The sequence below is a fragment of the Onychostoma macrolepis genome, chromosome 09 (genome assembly GCF_012432095.1).
Source record: "Onychostoma macrolepis isolate SWU-2019 chromosome 09, ASM1243209v1, whole genome shotgun sequence".
NCBI classification, from domain to species: Eukaryota; Metazoa; Chordata; class Actinopteri; order Cypriniformes; family Cyprinidae; genus Onychostoma; species Onychostoma macrolepis.
This window is the reverse complement of record NC_081163.1, coordinates 15,879,527-15,906,973: the sequence shown is the minus strand read 5'-3', so window position 1 is coordinate 15,906,973 and position 27,447 is coordinate 15,879,527. Positions and strand designations below refer to the sequence as shown.

The 27,447-nt window shown below is 39.1% G+C and overlaps 1 protein-coding gene across 3 annotated transcripts in view; it reads right to left on the bottom strand.

Annotated features, from left to right (window-relative positions):
* Positions 1-9,891: 9,891 nt before the first annotated feature.
* Positions 9,892-27,447, bottom strand: part of arhgef7a (Rho guanine nucleotide exchange factor (GEF) 7a) — a 49,069-nt gene continuing 31,513 nt past the window's right edge. The window contains exons 21-22 of one of the 3 annotated variants that reach the window (XM_058787889.1): positions 10,427-10,463; positions 9,892-10,052 (exon numbers count right to left, since the gene is read on the bottom strand). In XM_058787889.1, the coding sequence (XP_058643872.1) occupies positions 10,434-10,463 (30 nt within the window). In that variant the 3' untranslated portion in view covers positions 9,892-10,052; positions 10,427-10,433. Of the gene's footprint in view, positions 10,053-10,426; positions 10,464-27,447 lie in introns of those variants that run through there. The other 2 variants (XM_058787890.1, XM_058787891.1) reach the window with 2 other exon arrangements.

Sequence of the window (27,447 nt, the reverse complement as noted above, 5' to 3'; positions counted from 1 at the left end):
TGTTTTTAGACAGATGGCAACAAATTATCCTTCTCATACAGCACAGAATAAAATGAGTGCAAAATTTTTTAAAGCTCTCTGTACAGCATGTTTGTTATAGAGTAGCAACTTGCATATGTATGTGTTTTTGATACAACTAAGGAGGGGACAAGAGGCCACCCCAACCCATACACACACACACACACACACACACACACAGAGGCCTAATAAGCCCCTCCATCCCTCCGCCTACCCATCAGCAGGGCTGTATGCCAATAATTTCTCCTTACATTTGAGTGGGCTCCAGTTAAACTCAGGCACTAATGGGGTTTTTTCCAGATAAGAAATTACCAGTGCTGGTCGCTCCTTTGTCTCTCCCTGGGAGCTCAACTGCCGTCGCTACGGAGAAAGGCCTCGGTTACCAGAGAAACGGAGTGTGTGCTACCCGGGTCTCCATGGTAAAGAACAGAGCATTTTGTCACAGACCTCTTTTCAAACCCTGAACAGGCTTTAACAGTTTGGCCACAATCAGGACAAAATGTAGGCCTATACCATTATTTGTTACAGGAGAACCTGCCATATGCTTTCACCATTCATGGTCCCAGACTGCACATCATTGCAAAATCCACAGTATACAGCCGCCGGGCATGTGATGTTTAACTAGATTAGACAATGACACTAAATCAATTTGCACAAATCTAAATAAAAAATAAAAACACACCATACCTCACTGTCAAAAACACATATATTTAATGCACTACATTATAAACATTATGGTCAGGTTCAGGCTTTAAATGAAAAAAAAGTCAGTATAGAAAAAACGTATCACGTTCCAGTAGAGACAGCATTAGAAAAAAACTGCAAAGAGAAACATTTCGGATATACACATTCAAGGTAAATTTCTGTAATTAAATGATATATTTTGCTTGTTAAATTAATTATTTATTTTATAATCAGTTGCATGATCTGGGGACATTTTTTTTTTTTTTCCCAGTTACTACAGCATGTGACAATGCTCAAACTTCATTTTGTGATTTTTAGCCACGCCCTAAATAACACCTGTTTGCAAAAGTTGTTTGTCTTCTGCAAAACATTTAGCAATGTTAATTGATTGTGATTTTCTTGTAATAGCTGTAGGCCTTTTTCAATAATGGCTTTACAAAGTGGATCTCTTGTTTCAAAGACTGCAAGGCTATCTGTTCTCCAAAAAGCACCCAATGAAGTTAAAAGCCAACGGCCTTCAAATTGCTATTATGTTGATGCAAAATTTTGCTAAATTACAAAAAACCGATTCAGCTCGAACCTAACCACAATGGCTAAAGCTATTTTAGAAATAACCAATTAGATGATAAATTGGTTATAATGAGATTAATAGACAGAAATAAATAATAATCATTAAAAAAAATAGCCTGTTATTTTAAAGGGAACGCAGAAGGGTTTGGTTTTCTCGCGTTCAGTTTCTGTTTCCTCCGAAGTAACACACACTTGCTCTCACTCTCTATTTCTCACTTGAAAAGAGATGAGAGGTGAATGAATTGAGGTGGAGAGGCAGAAGAGGAAAGGGGGAAACTGTGAGGCAGCAGCTATTCTCTGAGGAAACACGGGCGCCGGTAGCCTCCATTTCACTTCAATCACGGCGAGGGAAACAGGGAAATTACAGCGCACACAAAGACACTGGCGCCGTAATTTCAGGATAGACAAACCCTGCAATAAAATTACCCAAATTGCCGGCGTGTACTGAAAGTGCTGCTCACCGCTAATCTTCCAGTGTCAGCAGCAGCCGCTCCATCACGAGCGTCCCGCCGCAACCGCGAGCTCATCCGCGCGCCTGTCATTACCGCGAGCGCGCGATCACTTTTACCAGGTGCTCACTCATGAGAGCGAGCGACTACCGATGCACCTTTCATTTCTCTGAGATATTTAAATAATTAGCCCATTTCACACAAATTATGGGGTACAATTTAACAGATTTGGGAGAGAGGAATATATCGGGCATTAATAATAATAATAATAATAATAATAAATGAAATGCTCAAACTCAGTATTTAATATAAAACACTTGTTCCCTTTGATCTGATTCAGAAATATTACAAATAATTATCGGAAAGCAAAACAATTTAAATACACTGAAGTGGACCTAAAATAAGGTTTAATTTTTTAATGACTATTTTCCTTACATGCATTGGAACTAGTACTATAATAGCTACAATTTTTAAAATGTCAAAATCAGCAACAGTCACCCAAGGAGTGAAATAAATTCGTTAGATACAATTACTGAAACACATGATTATCACCATAAACCTTTATAAAACTGATTTTTAATTATATAATGTTATATAGGCTAATTTTTAAATTATGGGATGTTTTTCTTAATAATTAAAAAAAAAACACTTTATAAATAATACATGTTTATTAAACTCTTTGCATGCTCAGAATTAGTGTAATGCCAACTTCAAAATACCAAATCAAAGGCATTTTTCCCCTGAACTGTAGTAAAAATGCAAATATTCATTTAAATTTTTTTTTTTTTTTATGTGCCATGTTGTGTTCTTCTCTTCATAATCTTCTCCTGTTGCTGCATCTAAGATATAGATCATCTGGAAACAAAAGCAGATTTTCTGCTGTTCAGTTATTGGTAAGATGGCACCACAGCTGGCGTGGGAATTCAAGCCCCAGGTCATGATTACTGTATAGATTTCAGCTCTAACCTAAAAACATCAGCCAAACTCATGCTCACTAAGCTGAAAACAGCAATGGAGCATCATATCAGGGTTTAATTGCATGCGTTAAACAATTAAAAGTTCTGCAACAGCCTGAAACTGTTATTGTATCCCCCATTTTTTAATTCCCCAAAAATGTCCTTTATAGGACAACAACAGTCTTTATTCATTTCTAAATAAAAATATTTAAAAAAAAAAAAAATGATGGTAATCCAAAAATATTACGATAATCACCTAAAAAAAAAAAATCACTTTTCTCACTGTATAATTTTATTTTCCTACATATTTAATGTGGTGCAGTGGAAGGTTAATCTGTTCAAGAACAAAGAGATGTTGTGAACAGACAGAAAATAGCTGTTCTTGACCTCTTTCTTGAGCTGAACTCTGTTTCTGTTGTCTTTCATTCAAACAGCCCTCAACGCTGGAGGAAAGATGAGCTGTATTATCAAATGCTAAAAATAAACCTTTCTTTACTTTTATTTGCAAAGTACTATTTAGTGGACTAGAATCTGAATCGCATCAAATCTGACTACGAGTATTATGATCTGATTGCAGGACAAAAAATCCCTTTCAAGAAGAATCACTCCCATTTTTCACACTCCTTTGAATCTCGATGCACCACAACTCTGAAACAAAAAGCGACAAGATGAATACTTGCTAAGGATTTTTTCAGCACATCCTCAGGAACGACACCAAAACAACAGAGCACTTTTGATAACTCCTCTGTTTCCAGACTTCCTGCTGTGAAGCAGGAAACATTCCAGCTGCCCACAACCAAAGTGTATGTTGAAGTTTCACTGACAGACCGCACAAAGGCGGAAGCCACAGACACAGACCGGTTTCACCGTCTCCATCACCTCCCCAGCATCTTATCCTGCTGTTCTAGCGAATATCTTCCAGAGTCAGGCCGCCTTGATCTCTAAGCGGCTTTACAAGTGGACTTACCTCACATTAAAACAAGTGGAATAATTTCATATAGTACTCATAGGATTGTGCGACACTCTTAAAAATAAAGCTTCCAAAAGTGGGGGTTCGTAGAAGAACCATTTCTGGTTCTCAAAAGAACCTTTCAGTGAACAGTTCTTAATAGAACCTTAGTGTGAAGAACATTTTACAATCTAAAGAACATTTTGTGCAATAGAAAGGTTCCATTAATGTTCTTCATGAAACCATCAATGTCAATAAAAAAACTTGTATATTTAAGAGTGTGCTATGAACTTCCAGGGTTATTTGGTGAACTGAGTTCTGTATGAATGACCCTGGGAGTGTTAAGGTGCACATTATCAGCTATAACACTGCATGATATTCTTTGCAGTAACATTTCGCCCGTTCTGTGGTCACGGTGGGAGAACTGCACAGTAACATAGTAATTTATAGTACGGTTAGTGTGTTGTGTGGTGTTAGCTGGGTGTGACAAAAAGGGTGAGTAATTGGATTGTGTGTGTGTGTGTACTGCTCATGCTCAAGGCCTCGCTGGCTGGCTGCAGACTGGATGCATTTGTTGGGGAAGATACGGAGGAGCTGCTCTAAGAGAGCTAATCACCAGAAAGGGGAGAGACCATGACACACACTGTGATTGACACACAATGGCCGTGGATTCTCTCGCTCTGCTCCACTCATCTCCTCTCGCTCTTTCTAAAGAAAAGAGAGAATGAAGAGACAGGAGGGGGGGGGGGTGGAGGAGGAGGGGGAGTGGGACGGATGGAGGGTTGTAGGGAGGGGAAGGAGAAGTGAAATCAGTCCATCAAACCTGTAACTTAACCGGGGTAAAGAACGACGGGGCCGGTGTAGGTAAACACAGCCTCATTTACAGGCACGTGCACACACAAACACACAACGCACGCTCGTAAACACTGCAAAGGGCAGGATTTGAGAGGATTATTTCCCATCAGCTGTTTAAACAGGCCCTTACACCAGCCTACTGATGGGATTGTGCTCTGATACTGTGGTAGGCAGATAATGTTCACAGTCTGACACACATGCTGCCTGTCTGATACTGTAACAGAACAAAGCGTGGCCGAAACAAACTGTGAAACCTTGCTAAATTTAGCAGCACATTCTCAAAATATAGTTTGGAGGTAAGATGCCCCCACAGAATTACCACAGAAAGCCCTGAGTGGCATGTTGTTACTAGTGTTATTATTTTTTTTTACCTTACTTATTGTCATTTTTCAGCAATTCCATGAATTAGATGTACCTTTCAGACATTTTCGCTTTTCATTAAAACAGGCTAATTAAGTAAAGTCATTCAATTTGAATCCACAGTGTTGCTATTAAGACATATCTACAAATAAATATGGCCAATTAAATATGTAAATATTCATATGCTTGTATATACGCAAGTCATAGAATTATTTTACCTTTCAGATGAATCTCTTTTACTTGTCTGTCATTATTTAGTTATTCAACCAAATTGTCAAAACAATTTTGAATAGAATAATTGATCTAGTATTTTACATTAATTACACTATAAAAATATATATATAAATATTAATAAGAATGATATTCTACATTCTATAAATGTTTACCCAGGGGGATTCTTGTCCCAGATAGGAGGACATCTTACCCCGGTAGTGGGTAATTTTAATATTATTAATTTTACATTTTGTGCTATGACAACTAAATTAGCAAATTATCCTATTTATGTCCCTTAAAGAGACAGTTCAACCAAGATGAAAATTCTGTCATTAATTACTCACCCTCATGTCGTTCCAAACCCGCAAGACGTTTGTTCATCTTTGTAACAGAAAGTAAGTTATTTTTTATGAAATCCGAGAGCTTTCTGACCCTGCATAGACAGAAACGTTCAAAGCCCACAAAGGTAGTAAGGACATCATTAAAATAGTCCATGTGACATAAGTGGTTTCTGGGCCTTGAATGAGTCAGTTGCGTTGCTGTCTACGCAGGGTCAGAAAGCTCTCGGATTTCATCAATAATATTCTATTTTGTGTTCCGAAGATGAATGAATGTGAGTAATTATTGACAAAATTTTTGGGTGAACTGTCCCTTTAATAACACACTGGCTGATGCATTACCATCCTGTACATGATAAACATATATCTAAATGTGTTACAATTTAAAAGTAAATGTACATTGTTCTTAACAGAGGCATCTTCAGCCATTATATCTAACAAGGATACATTGGATTTCTGAGTTTATTTGTGAGCTGCGAGCAGAACCTCTGCCTGTCAGGACTAATTTCTCACAGGTCATCAAATATGACTGTTTTAAATCATATTAAAAGCATTTTGACCAAGCACTTCTTGCAAATGGACAGGACACCTCTCATCTGAGTGCAGTTTAGCTGCGACTCCAACTCTATCATTTCTCCATCTGTAGAGTGCATGTGTTTGCATCAGGAGGATCACAGACACATGAGAAATGATTGGATAATGATATAGAAAGGGGGGAAAACGCCTCTAGATCTCTCTCATCTTCATGGCATTGTATAGGAGAGAGGGAGGTAAGAGTCAATCTGACGAAGATTATAGAGGACTTGAACAGGTGCCTGTTGTCGTGCCCTATTTCAGTAATGTACTCTAATGTAGGCTCCAAAGTGACTGGGCTGAAAGGTGTCTCTCCCCCTGTGATCCAAATTATGGAGCGCACTGATGAAGGCAAGAGTCTAACAAAGCCCCCTGAGCTGCAGAAACACAGATATTTAGCCTAGCTGATATCAAGCTGTCTTTAAGAAATTTCAAAAAGTGGACACACATGCATACACGCAGTCTTAGAAGAAACTCTTCTGTATTTCTATTGCACTTTTACTGGTTTTGTAACTGATGTAGACTTACAGATACAGTAAAAACAAGCTGCAAATACACATTTCAACCCAGCATCTTTACCTGCTGTGCATCTGAACATTTGCTGAAGACAGGCTGTCCAGACCAGGGATAATTCACCCTCAAATTAAAATTCTGTCTTCAGTCACTCACCCTCTTGTCATTTCAAACCTGCATGACTTTCTTTCATCCACTGAAAACAAAAGGATGTTTAGATAAACTTTTTGTTAGTCAATTTTCTGTGTACTTATACCTGAGTTTTCAATATTTTTGGTCAGGTCTTGACCTTGCTGGCATTGGTACTTAGTTTTTTGTTCTCTGTGTTCCAACTTCTCTTGTTTCTTTGTGTTCTGTTCTTATTTTCCAGGTTTCTGAGTTGCTCTGTATTGTTTTGTATTTTCTTTTGTTTAATAATAAATCATAATCTGCACTTGGATCAAGCTCTGACTTATCTAAATTAATCCTTAACAAACATCATAAAATTGGACTATAACTACGATGGCCCAGTAGTCCGCAACACAACGAAATTGCCACAACACTATGCACAGGACTAATTTTGTTGTGTTGTGCTAATTTTATTGTGCTGCGGCTTGTTTCAGTTGTGTTGTGCTAATTTCGTTGCGTTGAGGCTTGTTTCCGTTGTGTTGTGCTAATTTCGTTGCGTCGAGATTTTGTTGTGCTGTACTGGGCCACCGTATTATAACACTTGTGCACTATTTCAAGTATTCTCTAGTCATACCAATAGCTTGGTTCGACAAACAGACTGCAATTTAAGTAGTTATTCACTCAAAATCTTTCAATGGGCTGTTAAGATTATTGACACAGTGAGTTGAACTGGAGAACAGATTCAAAAACAAATCATTCAAACTGTTTTTGCGAACTGACTTGATCAATTCATTCACCGGTTCATTTGATGCAAAAGAACTATTCTTTCACAATTTGACTTTGCCTACTTTTTAACAACTTTTAACGATTTTATACTCTTCGTCACACATAAGTATCACACAAAACACCTTCGAATATAATGTCGTCATTTTTATGATGTATTTTTTTCGTCTTGTTGGAACCTTGACAACCCCAGTACTCATTCACTTCATTATACTGAAAAGAGTGGCCAAATATTAAATAAAAAAACCCACCCTTTATACTCCACTGAAAAAAGACGGTCATAGAGGTTTGGGACGAACCTTGCACACATCTACAGTTATACAGCTTGCGGACACTGACCAAATGCCTTACACAGTTATTCTTTCAGTATGCGTGTTGTCTGAATTGGGCCTTGATAGTATCATTGAGCTACAGGAGCTCTAGTACAGGTGTTCCCAAATACACCATAAAGCTGCAGGCATACAGACACAAAACGACAGGGCCCATCAGTATATAACCGTGATAAAATAAAGTGCTCATGGATGACCTCTGATTGCTTGCGGGTTATTTTGTTTAGGGCTGTGAGTTGTGGGGTTGCAGAGCTCCCCCTGTTGATCAGTCCTTAAAGTACACCATTTTCATGAAATTTGCTGACATACATAACTTTGAAAGTAAAACATATCTTAGATATGCATGGCCAACACATTTAGGAAACAAACAGCCTATGACAGGCTTCGATATTATCCAGAATCCTCACTTCATGCAAGGGAGCAAGTGAACATTCATGTCAGTAGCCTTCAGCCAGCCGGAAATCCGTTTATAAAAACTTATTCTGGAGTAAATACAGATGTCAGTCTATTTTTCTTTAAGATACCCTGAGGTCTCTCTCTCTCTCTCTCTCTCTCTCTCTCTCCATCTTTCTGTCTGTCTTCGCTCACTCTCTGTCTCTTTTTTTTTTCTCTGTGAGCTAATTAACCTGGTTGCTCTGTAGTAATGAGTTCTCTCTGGTGGCAGGCGGGCTCTGAAAGGGGAGGCGCAGGCTAGCGATCCTCTCTGGCCGTATCATCAGGACATTGTCAGGCCAAACAATGGGCTTATCTGCCTGCTTTTCGCCACCCCCCAATACCCCCCATCCACCCTCCCGATTAACAGGGAGGAACCGGGGAGATGGAGAAAAGGGCATGTCCTTGCACAGGCCCAATAAATGTCAGGGAAAAGGCCAGGGGAGCAGCCGTACCCTATATACATTAGGATCTAGAATAAAGCACGCAGGTCAGGATTAAGGTGGACCAAGCGAGAGACAAAACATGCCTTTAGACGTACTTTAGCATCAAAGAATAGAGGTTAGGAACATGGCAATTGTTTTTGCAGCGGTAGAACAACTTCACACTTTTATATAAAGCAACACATACTGCTTTCAAGTTATCCACCTTATTTATAACATAAGACCGGGCTTGGACATTTTTCAATTGAATGTGCAGGGCTTCTGGTGTCATCCGCTTCTAGATATTTTAGCTGTTACAAAATCAGACCGTCATGCTGCTTGATGTTGCAAAGTTGTATTTGTTGTCATGTTATTGAAATTTGTTATTGTAGTCATAAACACACTGGATTGTAGCACAAATAGTTTTACAGTTTACTGCACTTCATTATTCTTCTAGTTTTTTACCTATGGGGCTAGTCTCACACATTCACATTCAGAAAACAGCGTATTTCTGAAAATATTTGTGCATGTGTCACATTCACTGCTAAACATCTTCAAAAATGAGACTTCGTGTTATTGAGATCTTTATACATATTCTCTAAGTCACTGCGGAAATATGGTTAAGATGTGTAATTAAGTGCTCTATAATTAATTTACGGTTACATATAGCAGAAACTGAGTATAAATGGAAAAATGACAGGATATTAGAAAGTCAGTGTGGGAGTGTATGTGTTTCTGGATGTGGAAATTATGAATGAGAGAATGACATTAAAGAGAAACAGAAAAACAGCATGAAAAGCTTAAGGAAATATTAGGAAATAATGCGACAGCAAAGGTAGAGAAAAACAACTGTAGTCCGCCTAAATTTAAATGAAAATCAGGCTAAAAATAGCAATTTGTAATTCCTGAAATGTTCGGGATCTTGAATCAATTTGTGAAGCAATGTTTTCAATAAGAGCCTTGAAGCAACAAGTGTCCAGAGGCCTCTCGCTCCTTTTCTTCTCCTCCTGCATTTCTTAGTGAGGTAAGAATGGAGTAATGAGAGGAGGGGGAGGTCTAGAGATCCAGAGCTCACCTCATTTCCTCCATCTATTGCACGAGTGGCCACTTAGCACTGTGTACAAGGGTACCAAGCTTGGAGGAGGAGAAGGAACGGAGAACGAGAGAGAGAGAGAGTAAGTGCAGAAGAGTGGTGGAAATGAAGAAGACAGGAAGAGAAATCGAAGAGGCTGAGAGGATCGGTTTAAAATGCTCCATTCCCATCTTAAATTGAGGCAGATCTTAGATGGACTTTTGAGAAGTTTGGAGAAAGTAGAGACAAGACTATTGGGTTTGAGGTATTTCGATAGGCTCGGTTTAATGCTGGGAAATAAATGTGTCTCTCTCAGGTGTAGCAGGCCACCCACAGAACAACAACCCAAACAAAGATGCCTCTGCTGGGGCCTCCTGCTCCCACAGAAGCTCTTGAGTGGCTGGAGGTCTGCAAGAAACCTGCAAGTCCTATTAATTCATCCATTCACACACACAAATCCATGCACAGACACACATATACAAACACATTACACAGCACTGCTAATTAATCCAGAGATTACCAAACCAATTACAACCACACTCCATCTAATTAGAAATTATTTAAAGCATTTTCCAATTAGGCTTTACACACTCGTTTAAAAAGACCACCGTGCATCAGGAACAGCTCACAGAGGGAAGAGTGTACACAAGTGTATGTAGCTGTGAATGTATCTGAACACTTCCACTAAGTCTTCCTCAACCCCAAATCTGCCAAATAAAGGGGAAAACACCACCTAAACTGGTGTCACACCCATGCAGCATCCTTAATGGCATAGTTCATCATTCTGTGATCATTTACTCACCTTCATGTCATTCCAAACCTGCATGACTGTCTTTCTTCTGTGGGACACAAGAGAAATGTTTTGAAGAATGGTGCAGCCTTTTTGTCTGTACAATAAAAGTCAGTTTGGTCAAAACATTTCAAGCTACCAAAAGGACATTAATGTAGCATATAAGTAATCCAAAACTTGATTCACTCTCAGATCAAATCAAATCACCAATCAACTCATATATAATGAGTATTAATGTATAAAAATGCTGCAGAAAAAATAAAAAAATAAATAATGAAAAAAAGTACATTACCAGAGTGTAACACATATTATATTTTAAATAAATAACCCAGTTTCTTCTCTTTTTTGTTCCCAGTAACATACATTAGGGTATTATTATATTACATTTTCTGTAGTTTTTAGTGTCATGTGTGTCACCCTGATGGTGTGTTGTCTTTGTGTGTATGGTGCGCACCATCTGTATATAAGTATTGTCCATGTTTTATGGACAAGCTTCTTTCTGTGAACTCTGATTCATCATGTTGTTTTCTATTGTGCCACCTGTATTATTATGGTGGCTATTTAAGTAGTTCACATAGAATGCAATATTAACATTACATCACTTAATACACGGTTATAATTTATAAAAATATACAGGGACTAATATGCCATCCTCTAATACCTGAAACATTTTCATCATATTTCTTTCAGTAAATTCCTGGCACAGCTGTTGGTTTTTATTTATTTTTATGGCATATCACTTCAGAACGCTTGGAGTAAACCACTAGAATTGTTTGGATACTTTTACACTACTTTTATGTCCTTGAAGTGTGTGGACAAAAACAGCTAAAACATTCTTTTAAATGTCTTCTTTTGTTTTCTGCAGAAGAAAGAACACAATGATTGGGAACAACATGAGGGTGAGTAAATGATGACAGAACTTAAAAATTAGCATGAACTCTCCTTTAAACAGTCAGAAACATCAAGCTGATGCTCCTACAAACAATATCTGAGAGTTATGCCTGCAACCAGTGGTTTCTACATCAGTGGCGACAGATGAGAAAATTGTCAATCCCAGCAGCACTCGACTAAACCGCTAAAGAATCTGACACCATGACAGGCATGTCAATATTCAAGACAATTCAAGACAAATCCTGTGTTTTTCTATCAAATAAATTCCTGTCATAAAACAATACTCTCTGCGTCTCCCTCCACCCACTACGGCTGTCTCCTCCACCTTTCCCTTTCTCTCTCCTACACACACACACTCGCTTCTAACCACTCTCTCTCTTCACCTATTTGAGATTGAGTCTGTCTCTGAGGGATTGCTGTTCAGCGGTTGTCAGGCTAAATTGAAAAGATGATCCACAGAGCCATGGGGTAAACACAGGAGCCTTTTGATCTGAAGAGTCCACAGTTAAATAAATAGCGAAGTGAGCGCTCCGCGCCACACAGCCCCTCCGGGCTTCATTAGTCTCCAATTACAGGTTCATTCATCTGTGAAATGCAGAAATGCAACAGCTGTATAAACCGCTTATGGAGCGGCAATTTGCTTGCTATCCACAACACTGATGTTATCAGGCTCTAATATGGCACAGTATTTATCATTACATAATGTTAGAGGGCTTGTCTACAGCAATTCTGATAATTAACTCCAGGTCTGGCTGTATCTCTGCCCATGTTTTGGTGCTTCAGGATTCAGCCTGCAGATTTAGACCGCATACATGTTGCACACAGCTACTGATCAGCTGATCAGATTTGTACAAAATAAAAGAGGCTTTAAAAAAAAAGATGAAATGAATAAAGAAATAGAGGGATGAATGCAAAGTATCTGTGAGGACATGTCGAATACGAGTGCAGGAAAAGAGAAAACACAAAGCGATGGGGGAAGGGACTGTAAAACGCATAACCGGCCTTCTTCCTTACTCTGACAACCATAAGTGGAATTCTGATTATTCTGCTCAAAAATACCCACTCAAACAAACACACACACACACACACACACACACACACACACATAGTGCATCCCTTCGGACTGAGGCACAATGGCTGTGTGAAAGTCATCAGCCCCCTCCCCCCTTAAAGCGTCCCTCCACCTCCCCTCTGGAGTCTGTTTCATCATTTTAATTAATTTCTAATCAGGCGACAGTAAACTAATCAAGGTCTGCATAAAAACAGGGGCGGCTGTTTTTGACTGAGGAGCCACCGCAGAGTCTTGACTCCGGCTGCATACTGAGCACTGCAGCCGTATCATACGAGACACATTCTCGACTCCAGGACTGAGGATTTAACGGGTGCTCCGGGATCTCAAATTCCAGATTAGTAATTAAATCTGCCAAAAATGTAAATGCAAAATCTGCAATTTCGGAACAATTGCGGAATACACTAAACCTGAAATATAAAATCATGCAAAATTATTTAAATATGAATTAAAAACAACAGTGATCTTTTACAAAAAAAGCAACAACAACAAAAAAAACATGCACAAACAAAATTAAAAGCAACTGCAATAAAATAAATAAATATGCTTCAAAAGATGTCACTTTTCAGAACATCTGCTCACCTGCCGTTGCACATTGTATATTTGTTTTTCACAATTAGCTTTAAAATTGTGCACACTTTTCTTTCTTTCATATCCATATTTAAAGCTACAGAGAATATTGTATGTATGTTTACAAACCATTTAAGATGCTGCTGAACATTGTGTGTTATTCTTAGTGTTTGTCTATTGCTGTGACTTAAAGATCATCTCAAATTTTATGATCAACTTCTGTTAAAATCCAGGAAAATAAAAAAGGGTTCACATAGTTTTTCTTGCAACTGTAATGTTTTTATTATTATTATTAGCTTATTATTAACTTTTTGGTAACACTTTACAATAATGTGCCATTAGTTGTATTAACAAGATTAGTACTTTTTGTACGGTATTTATTCATCTTTGTCAACTTTAATTAATAAAAATACAACTATCCATTGTTAGTTCATGCTAGATTGTGTCTATTAATTAATAATTGTAAAATGTAAAAATGAACATTTACTATTATTTCATGTTTGTTTATGTTCAGGAACTAATGTTAACAAATGGAACCTCATTGTAAAGTATTTTTATGAATTTATTTACTTATTACTTATTACTTATTACCTATCGTTATTTATTTACTTATTCTATCTGGAGCTCGCACAAACAACATTCCGTTGCCTGCAATCATGTATTATATTTATGCATTTGATAAATAAACTTTTAATATAATAGAAACGCTTCACTGACTTGACTCAACTTATTTCACTTTCACAACATTTGTTCACTATTAAAATGTTTTCATTTGTTGTACACAATGTGTTGGCTGAAATCATAACAACGGAGGCTATAATTTTTCTCCTGTCCTCTCGCTGATTTGGAAAATATTGAATGTTGAGACCAACTTTAAAAAAAGACCTGAATAAATGCCAGGAAAACGAACAACATGACAAGCGGAGAGGACCCACTTGCTAACAGCCAACCTGAGGGAGGGGGAGAGTGGATTAAACATGGAAATCTCTAATCTCTCTCAGGCCTGTAGGATTATTCTGCTCTCTCTCAGTGTGAGCGGACATATTTACCCATGGTGAGTATATTTAGACTCTAAATTCCCCTGCTGCCTCTTCTACCCACTGGCTGGCACTGGGAGAAGCAGGGGAAGGACGCCAAGCATGGGATAATAATACAGGGAGAGAGAGACGGAGAGAGGCAGGGAGAGAGAGACTGAGAGAGAGAGAGAGAGAGAGGAGAGCGTTCTCCCTCCAGCAGAAAGCAGAGGGAGAGGATTAGGCCTCTCATCTCCCGGTGCATCATCCACTCCCTCCACTGATGGTGTTTTGTGATATCCAGCAGCACAGAGGGATGATCCCATTACACGCCAATGAACAGTCCGACCAATACACAACCACAGCAACCACATTACACAATTACAGCACGCTACTCGCCAATACCCCGCCACTCTATGCCAATAAATACTGCTGGACTAACACATTATCCAATAAACAACCCCTCCGGTCAACAATTACAGCATGCTTATGAAGTATACACCAAAGGTCAAGTAATACCCTTACCGTACGAGGGGTCTTCTAGACACGAGTTCACACAACAGCACTCAAACTATTTTGCAGAAAGAAAGCCTCTCAAAAAGACAATCATGCACCTATATGGGGTCAAACAGCCTTAAATATATTTTCATTTCATTGCACTGCACTATCTGGCACTGAAATAGAGTGCTGCATCAATTACGTACAGTATTTTTGCATCACCCTGGTTCCCTCAACAAAACCCGAACAGGATTTTTTTTGACTTAACTTAAAAAAAAATTTAGGAAACCCATTACCTTAAAATTTTTAAGTAAATGATAATTTAAAAAAATAAGTTAAGTGAATTGTCAAGTTCACTTAAATTATAATTATTTTTAATTATGATTTACTTAATTTACTTATTTACTTAAGTTACGTCAACTTATCACTTTTTACAGTGTAATAAAAGTTTATGATTCTTACATGTTTTGTTCATCATGATAACATCCGCAAATGAACAGGTTTTATGAATTCTGAAGCCTAAATATAGTCGCCCCAAGCTAAACAAAGGTTATAAAAGAACTGTGCCACGATTTCAATGTCACAACTATAAGCTTATGATAACTCATTCAGTCTTTATTTAAAAACATTTTAACTGAAAGTGAAAATAGTTAGAGAAAATAGCTAGTGTTAGGAGTTAGTTTGCAATAGTACGATTATAAACACAAGGCTGTAAAAGTGGACTATAGTAGATAAGTTTACCTGTTCAGCATGACGTACTGTAGTCCCATTTAGCCATATGTTACCAACTACATTTTTTTTGACAAATTTAGACCCACCAAGTGAGGTATATTACTGATGTATTTTATGTCATGGAATAAAATGTGAAAATATACTGAGCTTTTGTTAACCACAGACCTTATTTCAGGCATTTAACCAAAAACCCATTCAAAAAACCTTTTGTCTGGGTTTTGGCCTACAAAAATATGTCATCCCTGCAGCACATCCCTGAAGTCACTTAACATCTAAACCAGAAGCATCACATATCCAACAGTGGCATTATTGGGTCTAAAGCTAATGAGCTCATCAGCTGAATTATTACTATTATTATTGTTATTATTATGTTTAGTGCATTAAGTGCATGAAATAAACCATTTAACCCCACACAAAATCACACAGACAGGCCCTATTCTGAATTAGTTACAAGCCATCATACAAATAATATAAACCATATGCTCACCATTAAAGGCACAAATTTAATTGTTTACAGCACTGTTCATGAAAAAGGAAGTTTAAAGGAGGATGTGGGTTTCTAGAAGGACAGAGATGAAGTAAATGTGGGTGGAGAGGAGGAGGAGTCATTAAACCTCATTACTGCCGCACCTGTCTCCTCTAACAGGTGAAACTTTACCTCGTCTCCTCTACCTGTCTCAAATGGACCCTTGGGTGACTGTTGACCTTACACGTGAACTTGAGAGGCATCACATAACAGCTTTACATTCATCTTCTATAGATGAAAGGACAGTGACTGGTAAGAGTGTCTGACTTTGATGTATGAGCCGGAGTGACTGAATGACAGCTCCAATGGTCATTAGGGGACTAAAACTTGGGAAAAGCAAAGGACAGGTCATGTGTCTGATCCACTGCCTTATTTCCAGTTCACAGTGGACAAGAACCAGGGGCAAAACAAGCACATTTTTCACTGATAACCTCTTCAGTCCCAAAATGGAAAACTTTCAAAAACTAACAATTAGTTTTGAAAAATGTTAATCGCTTCATATTAAACAGCAAAATGCAATAATTCTAAATAAAAAAAGAAATACAAAAATGAAAATTTGATGTTTATCTGCTTACCCCCAGGGCATCTAAGATGTAGGTGACTTTGTTTCTTCAGTAGAACACAAACAAAGATTTTTAACTCAAACCGTTGCAGTCTGTCAGTCATATAATGGCAGTCAATGGGACCCACGGCTTTGAGAGTAAAAAAAAACAAAAACAACAACATACACAGACAAAACCAAATTAAACTCTGCGGCTCGTGACATGATTGAGGTCTTAAGACACAAAACGATTGGTCTGTGCAAGAAATTGAACAGTATTTACATCATTTTTTTACCTCTGATCCACCGCAATGTCCAACTGTCCTGAGCGTGTTCACAACACTTAAGACCTCAATGTATCGTCACGAGCCGCAGGGTTTAATTTGGTTTTGTCTGTGTATGTTTTTTTTTAACTCTCAAAGCCGTGGGTCCCATTTACTGCCATTATATGACTGACAGACTGCAACGGTTTGAGTTAAAAATCTTCGTTTGTGTTCTACTGAAGAAACAAAGTCACCTACATCTTAGATGCCCTGGGGGTAAGCAGATAAACATCAAATTTTCATTTTTGGGTGAACTGTCCCTTTAAGTTATTACTTTAAGAGCACTTTGGGTCAACTTCTGTTATAACTTCTGTTGTATAAATTTGTATTTATAAACTTTGACTTGAGTGAATATCATATTTTCACAAAACAAACATTAGATTTCATAACCCTCACATTCTACAATGACAAACAAGCTAATTCAGGGATCATAATATGGGATCAGAAAAAACAGACTCAAAAATAAAAAAAAGAATTAGTGTCAGAATTAACGACCCAAAATTCTTGTCACGCACCAAGAAAAATGCTAAGCATATTGGGTCCAGTATTTTGGACGTTTGGATGAGCTGATTGATTATTCAGTTCACGTTTCGTCTCTCAACTCTGATGATGACAGTCCTGTGATTCGGCAGCCTTGAATCAACTCTCATCCTAAAAATGCCAAAGAAGCCCGAGATCTGAATTTAGTAATCAATGACTGAAGGTGATGAAGACGTGAATCAGACTGAATTAATAAAACAAGTGCTTGTGTGAGCGCTGCTGCTTCTTTAGGTAAGAAATGTAGGTTGTGAGCGTGCGTTCGAGGGAGTTGAAGAGGAGAAGGGGGCATCTTGTAACCAACATGCGGGGGCAGGAGCTGAACACCCCTAATCATGCCTCCAGCACTGCAGAGAGGAGGAGGGAGACTGAAAGACAGGAATATGGGAAACAGACCAAGGAAATCCTGTTCTTAAGATTGGCAAGCGTAGAATCGGCATTGGAGTCTAAAAAAAATTAAAAATGAGGGGATTTGGGATTTTACCAAGACACTAAACCCAGGAGGAACGGTGTTTGTTCAATTTTTCCTTTATTCTTTAAGTCATTTCCCTTTTGCTCTGAGAGGGGCCTGTAGGGCCCCATGTGTGCTACGGAGGTGAGCATGTTTCAGACTGCGCTCAGAGGATGCTGCAAAGAGCCACAGGAAACAGCACTCAAACGATTTTACAGTCTGAGTCCAAAGAAAGCACATCTCAAAGAACAGTCATGCGTCTATTCAGGATCAAACAGCCTTAATTATTTTTCATATTCACAGTAACAGGCCCAACAATACCCCTGCCACTAAATATATCATTTCCTCAGGCAAAGATTACATGTTGCTTTAGCTGAGGTATCGAATTACCTAATAAAGACGTGCAATACAGAACGAAAACCAGCTACTCATACGCTCAAATAAGCAACAAATTAATTAAGAGTTCGCTATGCGATGGGGGGAAAATCGTTAATGGCTGAGTCACTCTTGCATGATAGCACAACATAATTGCAGATTATTGCATCATAAATTTCTTGTTTTCATATAAGCCATTTGAGGTGCCACCATGAGGTTTTGGCAACACTTCAGTAAAAACACACATCGGTAAAATGTTTAAATAGTTACACTAAATCGTGTAAACAAAATCTGACAAACTCTATCCTCTTAATAATTCACCTACACAAACCCAACATCTGGAAAGAGATGATTTATTATCTGAGTGACTCGGTCATCAGGTTTCGTGGAGCTCTGCGCTCGTTAACCCAAAACAAAGCACTATTTGGATCAGATTCATCCGTATGTGTTTTTCTATCAACTGAGAGAAATTAATTAGACAGCACTTGCTTTTCTGACTAACTCAGCGCGAATCTCTAGTGAATTTCTATAGCAGCATTAAAACAGTAGAAGAGCCGAAAAATTCTATTCAAGTGATAGATTTCACATTTTCATTTTCTGCTTTAGGATGAGCATTGTAATAAATATGAGCGTTTCTTTATTATTTTGCCTGCATTCAGACACTGCAAAATCCTAATCAGCCGTTGTGCCATTTACCCCCATAATGCGTGTATGCTTTAATTAGGGTCTTCTTTAAAAGAGGAAATTTTTTATTAAGTTTGAAGATAATTAATTTCTCATCTACACACTGATACATTTTGCAATAGAAATAGGAATATGTTTGTATGTTTAGTATCTCATGTTTGTTTTTACAAAAAACCAAAGGTTGCCCTTTTTTGGTTTATGGGGAGTAGTAGAAATCTAATTTATGCTTCATTTAAAAACCAAAGTTGCCTAAGATAGTAAAACATTTTAGAAGAAATTAAAATGGATAGAAATTAGACAATTTTGGCATACAGGTATCTTATGAGAAATGTTTGAGTTCACATGGAAAACATAAATGATGTTAGAAATGTCCTTTTTGGGTGAACTATCCCTTTAAGTCTAGGAGAGACAACTGATGTAATAAGCTATCTTATTTGCGATATAGGATAGGCTAAAACAAACCAGATTCATAATAGGGTAAACATTAAGGAGTTAAAGGCACAATGCAGAACTGCTGGAGAGAGTGAGCTGAGCTCCAGAGTCCTGTGATTGTAAATATGAAGGCACAGTCATCATGGAGGATTACAACATTGTTATTGTTTGGGTATAATTGTTGCATCACCAACAATGCTTGCCAGTTACAGTAATACCATGAATAAAAACGAAAATAAGTGGAGCTCATTGTCATCATTTCGTCTTAATATCTCTGTGCAGTCCAGGATAAGTCGGTGCAGCGGTATATATGTCACGCCAGAGTGGATAAATTAGAATTGACACTAATAGCTTAGTAAAAGCATGCACAGACTGTAAGCATCAGGGTATTTCAGATCAATCCCAGCATGCCCCTGATCCGCCTTTTAAGGTGAAGGCCTGGGAGGTTGACGCCGCTTCTCCTGTGATGCAACAGGACCAAGAGATATCACAGCTCCAAGCCACCTGTCAATCTTCCATCCACCTCCCCGCGGACTCCCCACCCACCAAAGCCAAATTGCAGCTGGGCGTGCGTGTGCGAGCGTGTCGGGGGGCTCGAGGGACGGCGCACAAAAGAGCGGAGAGCTGACCAGCGCTCAGGTGAAATTGAATTGGAAATCTTCCACGGCTCGTTAGCATAAGAAAGGAGCGTGTGGCTTTAGACAAAGACTCCTCTTCTCATGCAGAAAATCAATCTCTCCTGGGGCCCGGCTATTGTTCATCTCCGCAGTACAGGTGTCCCTTCAATGGTCCTTAATCAAAAGTGTCAAAACAAAGTTAGGAGTTATCTCCCCGCCGCTGTCTGTTGGACTGCGTGCACGCGCTCGCGCACTTCCATGTGCTGCGGAAGGATGCGTGACTGCAACTACGGCTGACGTGAATAAACGGACATATTCAGGCATGTATCATGATACTTACTGATATTTACCTCACTCTGCTTTCCAGGGCTGACACAATAATTGGTTTCTAGGATGGAGACAAAACAAAAGTGTCCTTATGCTCAATAAATGTCCCTCAGAAAGCGTCACTTCTCTGTTGAACCCCGCCACAGGGACCATGGCAGCCCGTATGTGTTTTTCTCTTAGCAGGGACACCAGGAATTGGCTGAGTGTATTGAGGCTGTAACACAATAAAGTGGGATGGAGAGCAGTGGCCCCCAGGTCTGTTTGCAAAGCGCAGATTAAATAAACCGAAATGAAATACAGCAACCTTCTTTCTGAAACAGAGCCAATGTCCGCTGTTGTGTGATGGCAACATCGGTCCAAAAGACCTTCAGGGCATGCATTAGCTGATCTGAATCGAAAAACTAGGGAGCTGAAATCAACATTTGACGTGTTTCTCACCCACGATGTTTAATGCAGGAGATTTTACCTTTTAATTATGGTGTCTCCGATAGGACATCCTCATCTTGAGCATCTCCAGAACTGCTGGAGTTAAATCTCCCATGAGCCCACCCTTCCAAAACCCATCCCCTTCTGGTCAGCTCCCCTGGGCATGAAAACATTGGGTTGATTAAAAATCACTTAATAGAAGAGAAAAAATAAAGCTGTCTCATCAGCTTGACGGTTCCACAGAGACTCATGGGATGTCGGCCCTGAGTAATACAGTGCTATATTAGAATCCAGCACATATGGCTCATAAGAGATGATTAGATGGACATGTTTCTGTCAGTGCTCTGGTTACACTTTCCAATTCTTTCTCTGCTCTAGAAGCTGTAACTTCAGTGTTCGTCCACCTTCATGTCGTTCCAATTCTGTATGACTTTCTTTATTCTTTGGAACACAAAAGAGGAGATTTTTTAGCAACAGTTTTGTTTACCACTTACTTCCATTATACGTTTCTCAAAATATCTTCTTTTATGCCCCACAGAAGAAAATAAGTCTTTGGAACAAAAATGTTCATTTTTGGGTGAACTATCCCTTTAAATGCTATGTGGTTCCTCTTATTCTTAACCAACTAACACTGGTGACAATGGATGAAAAGGGTGCTAACTGACATCCCATAAATAAATGGGTCATTTTGGGCTCATTTGCATCAAGGATGGATAACAAATGTTCTAGCTTTGTGACAAGTGTGTCAGCCTGTGATGGCGTAAACAGGTGAAGGAGGAGCCATGCAGCTGGGAATGACAGCACAAACATGATGCCACTAAAGTCCTTCAATCCATCATTAACAGATGACGGATCTCCCCTAATATTCACCAACACCCAACATGCAGTTAGTGCAAAGACTGGCAAAAGCATTTTAATAAAAATTATTATTGCAATAATAATTTAAAAAGATTATAAATTATTGTATAAATAAAATAGTATAAAAATAGTAAAATAAATAAATAAAAAGAAAAATAAGTCTAAAATAAAACAAATGGGGGAAATGTATCTTAATAATACTCAAAGACATCCATACGAGAGACCCAATAATAATAATAATAATAATAATTTATTTCTTGCTGTTACAATTAGCATTTTAAGTTTTAATGGATTTTAATGGATTTCAATAATACCCAATGATACTTTACATTAACTTAACCACTGTGCCCACTGACACTCCACAGAACTTCAGTGTGAAGAGTCAGTGAAGAGCAGGGCAGGTGACAAATATGTTTCTCCTTCACAGATAAATGTGTGAGCAGCAGCACAAGGATCACTTCTGAACAAAAAATTGAAAGTCAGCATTAAGACCAGTAATGTGAACATAGCCTTACTGCGCCCAGACATCTGACGTGAGACTCAGGGGGACACTTCCCAACAAAAAAGGGATCAAGGGGGCATGACAAAAACAGAGCCGCCAGTAATCCTTCTGGCAGCTATATTGGATCAACCCTAATCTGTCTGAAGATGAAGAGTCTACAGTACCTCAGAAGGATTAGATCTAAAAAGCCTCTCTATGTTACCTTCAACCTCTGACTCCAAAGCCTCAAGGGCTCCGTCTCAGCCTTCTCTAAGTGAAACTGACCCTAGTCTAATGGACACACACTGTCAAACCAGTGGCTGCGAGCTCTGGCAGCACACTAAAGAGGCTGATTTCTTTGTACACATCAGAGTATATTATACAAGTGCGTTTGAACTGCTTTCCATTCTTGATCTCATAACTCTAACCCATGATTGGTGAAAAAAAAAAAATCTAAACATTTCTTCAAGAGATCTTTATATTTTACAAGTCTGCTAAGGAAACTAGAGTTTTGCCTTGATTTTTAGTTTGGACTACACTACTTGACAAAAGTCTGCAGATTTTGGGCATTTTGAGTTGAGTTTTCACAAAAATCTACACAATTTCATCCAGTCAGAAAAGATCAAACATGTTTGATACTTTGTGCCAGTTTTCAAACACACAATGTTTTCATTTGTCACACATCTCCAAGCATTTAAGGGCGCATGTTTCTGTTTGACTTTCTTGTGTTCAGAATGACTAGTAGTGTATCATCCTCAGTCATTTAGTGTATGAGGCCCAGTTTTTCTCTGTATCCATTTATAAAGTTGACAAGTGTTTTAAATGCTTAGGTTTAAAATCTGTTTAGATTTTAAAGTCATGCTGTGTATTCCATCCTTAAAATGTAACCATGGCAATCTGGAGTAAAAACCTATGGGATGGGCATATTGACTCTTGCTGATTTAGCTAGACACATTTAAAAAAAATATATATATATATCACATGCCATAACTCCAACATAGCAGATGAACCTTTAAAAAGATCCAATGTCAAAGTTGCAAAGCCTCATAAAGGCAATCAACATGCTGAAAGCCACATGAGGTTAGTGAGTAGGAGCACAAACATTTTTCAAAGAGGGTGATGAAGAAAGAAGGGTGAAACATATTTGACTCCGCTTGATTATTCCCATGTCAGAATGACATTGGAAATGACAACTTCACTGGCTGACACTGAGAGATGGACAGCTCTGACGGCACCACAACAGTCAACAGCCGATGAGTTCACCCTCTCCTTTAAAACCAATGTGACTGACAGGAAACACACAGCAATGTTGTTCCATTCACTGAGCTCACAATAGAGCATGAACAATGGAAAAAAATCTACAGAAAAGAAAGAGGACAAAATTGCCAGAAAACAACTCTAGTGTACTGTAGAAACCAAGGTAAAAGATAGACAGCAGCTAAGCATTGCAGCAAGGTTACTGTTGATGTTTATTATATGTAGAAAAGATGCTTTCAGTTGTAGATGTGTGGCAAACCAAAACCTTAAATAATGGTTATTAATAGTTCACTGAGCCACAAACAACCTGAATTTCTAAGGATGGGGCAGCAAGGTTCTCGGTTCAAACTCTGAGCTGGTCAAGGTGAAACTGTTCCTCATGAGGCAATGTGTGTTGAGATGAAGGGAGAGATACTACGTGCTATTGAAAAACAAGGAGAAAGAGAAAGCAATCAGGGACCAGATGAGTGTGCGCCGTGACAGGATCTCCCCAGGGTCAGGAAACAATGTCACCTCCCACACAAAAACACTCTTGGGGTCAGCAGAAAATACACCAGGCTGGCCAACATGTTGTCTGACTGAAAATACAAGATGATGGTGGGAGAAAGCAAGTGAAAGTTGAACACATTAGAAAATGGGAACAGAAATGATGTCCAAAAATGAGCAAAGCATCATGCGGCATATGAAAACACCAGATATCCATGAATTGCCATGCTGGTTTATGGATCAACTGAGTGTCCACAATAATAATAAGGGAAACGTTTTGAAAATCAGATTAGAAATTATATGATTTTGCCAAGTAAGACATGTTCCTGGATCAACATCTTTTGTTGATCCTGGATCAACATTACTGTCCAAAAATATAGACTTAACCCAATCCCTACCCATAATTTATTCCTAAAATCAGTGGGAAATGATAGCTGATTAACAAGGATGTAGAAGCACCTAACCCTGATCGTAAGCCAAAAACAGATATTTCCTGAAAATCTCAATTCTGATTGGTTGATTGTAATGTTGATCCAGGAACATGTTGTACTTGGTGAAATCACACTCACCGTCATGGCAGTGTTTTATACGGTTTTGAATAAATTAATATAAGCATACAAAAAAGTGAGCGTGATGTTATTGGCCCCTTATGCTAAAAGAGTGGACTAAAAAAGCATGGCTGACCAAGATAGTCTAGAGAAGTCATCTTGGCAGAGCTAAAGTCTGAGAGGACTGAAGGAAACGGAGATGATGGAAATGAGGGTGGAGATGAATAGGTGGGACGGAGAGGGCAGAGAAAATGAACTTCGGAGATGGAGAGAAAGAGAGACAGGTGTGCTGCGGAGAATAAAATGACATAATGATGGAGCCACAGAGTGATGGAGGGAAACGCTAGATAAAAAAGGGAGTGAAAGGAGAAAAGAGTGATGGGTAGAAAGCTGATTTACATCAAGATGGGCATGACTGTAAATGAGAGGCTCCTCTAGGGATTGTGACTAATTAAAGTGTCCTCTTTTAAAGGGACCGAGATCAGACTGACAGGCAGCTGTTGGGAAATGCTCAGTGTCAGAGGAAACATCCCATTATGCATTGCTTTCACAGACCATCCAACCCGATCCCTAATTACAGTCTGGCCCAGTCAATGTCACTTAGATTCACAAGTGCCAGCACTAATGTGCCATACACACATACATTTATACATATAAACACGCAAACATATATGCTCTATAAGTGCACTCAGACCCTTGTCACTCAACTCGTGGGAAATCAATTTAAAAACGACCACAGCTACACAAACACACACCGGCATACAAACACAGGGTTGTTATGATACGTTATGGTTCTTCATCTCTTTCTGCTGACCTCCGAGCGGAGCGGGTTCAAAAGGACCCGCACACAATCTCGCACAATCTAGAAAAGCTGAAACTAGAGGGGAATTGGATCACCTCTGAGCTGACCCAACCACGGTGACCTCCAGCTCTGTGTGCCCTCTGGCGTTTCAGGGCATCCAATCCTGACCCCTCGTCATCACCTCACTCGCTCCCCTGTCTGGTCTGTGCCCGAATCTCCATAAGATCCTGTCAGATCCCATCTAATACACCACAGTGCTGATGAACCATCTCTAGCGGCTTCCTAAATGCTCAAATAGGCAGAAAACGTCCTGTCTCTTGGGCCACACACCAAAAAGTCATTACGCATAGTTATATTGTCTTTCATCTAAAACATGCTCTCATACACGCACACACACCTCCTCTTAGTATGCAGCCAACAACATCATTTTCATCCGCATGCCAACTCAACAATCAATATGCATGAGAGAACTTTTTGATCAGCATGCTGGCTAATACTTCATGTAGCCCATGTCGTCCTTCACAGTATCAAGCAGATATGTTTTGAAAGTCAGATACTGTTACAAACATATCAAATTACACACATATGGAGCTATGAATATTCAAAAGGCTTTAAGAGAGGTTTACCTTATATAGCATACAGTATGATTAGATTTGCATAATGCTGTTTCATTTCAACACTTGCACGGGCAGGGAAATGGAATCCATATATGCTTCAGATGTGCTTCAGATTATTAACATAACAGTGACTAAGAAAAAGGAATATTCAGCTTCAATACTAGTGAAACTTAATCAATAGCATCATTTTGATTAGCGCAAATTTGATTTTGTCCCTCGTTTTCTTAAAAAAATAAAAATAAAATAGGTTTCGGTGAGGCATTTACAACAGAAGTGAATGGGGACATTTTTTGGAGGATTTAAACAGAAATGTGAATCTTAACTTTATATAAGCACTTATATTCATTCTTCTGTTATGCAAGCTAATTTTTAAGGTTATTTTAAGGTTTTAGGCAATGGGTTGTCATGTCAACAAAGTTGTGGAATGTAATATATTGATTTTGTAATGTAGTTCTTTTTTTCACACTAAAATCGTGTAAACATGAATATTGGTCCCGTTTGTGTCTATACTGTTGAAACTATGGATTGGCCCCAACTATTGGAGGCTATGGATTGGCCCCATTCACTTCCATTGTACGTGTTTCACTGTAACCCGGATTTTAGCTTCTTCTTTTTTTTTTTTTAAGAAAATGAAAGATGCCAAAATTATGCGGTGGATTGAGCGCAACTTCGAACATTCATCTAAGAGCCCATTTTCAAAACTTCAGAAAAGAAGCCCCAAAAAAATCATTTGTCCCACCATGGACCCTTTCAGAGCAACTCGCAACTCTCCAAGCGACCGAAAGCTCCCTCTGTACTCACACGCTTGCCTTTAATAATCCGAATGAATGGTAGGCTGGTAATAAAACGGGATAGGTGCAATACAGGGAGATACAGTCACCTCGCAGGTCAGAGCGCTAATATGTTTTCTGCGCTGCTCTACATATTCAACAAACCTCATAAAATGAAAGAGAGATGGAAGATAAAGGGCCGAGCACAGGCAGTTCAGCATTCATCCTGTCATTAACGCTGGCGCCTTTGAATGCGAGCTTTCGTGCAGAAAGACGGATCCTCTCGAAAAATCTGGCGAAAACTAATTCCATTAAAAAAACAATTACAGAACTGAATCCATGTCCCGCTCTGAGGTCATAACTGCCGCTCACCTCTCCATGGTTACTGTTTGTCTGCACGTTGAGGTAATTATGGGCTGTTTAGGCGAGACCCCAGTGTTTGTGTAGCAGGCCTCAGTCTCTGCATCTGCATGTTACCACGGCTACCCCTGCGGCTTTGTCTCACCATGACCTGTATAATGAGTGTCACATTAGCAACACAACAAATCAAAACCCACAGCTGTCAGCCATATTGTGTCATCCTCTTTTAATTAATATGATAAGTAATGCTTATTAGACGAGTCTGCTTCTTTATCGCTTTTCAATTTGAGCAAATTTAGGCAAGGCTCGAAAAAAGGGGAAGCAGGGTTTTAGGAAGGAGAGCGTCAATACGCGCTGATGTTTTACACCATCCATTACGCTCCACAAACACAAGCGTAACGCCAGCATTAGTGCTCATTCAGAGCCATCCCTCAATGAAAACTTCCCATTTCCTGCAAATTGGGAATTCTTGTTTTTCATGCGGCAGGAAAAGTTGCTGGAGCTAATCGCGCCTCATTTTTCTGGATGACATCCTGATGTCTTTGAGGAGACGGAAACGTAATCACTGGCCTGTGTCACCTCCACGCTGACACCCGAACCTTTGCTCCTCGAAAAGGAGTGGAGAGCAAGCCCCAGCTGACAGCGGCACATGAGCTTATGAGAGACTGTGATTAAGCGAACGCTGCTAATCAATGGAACATTCACTTGGTTTCCTGCACCACGGCTCATTCCCGACTCGGCCTTAATTGGCCTATTCTCTGGTAAATAAGATGAGTTTGCATCCCACTTCAGCAATTGGCAAAATCACTCACATCTCTGTCTCACCCCACGCGCGCACGTCG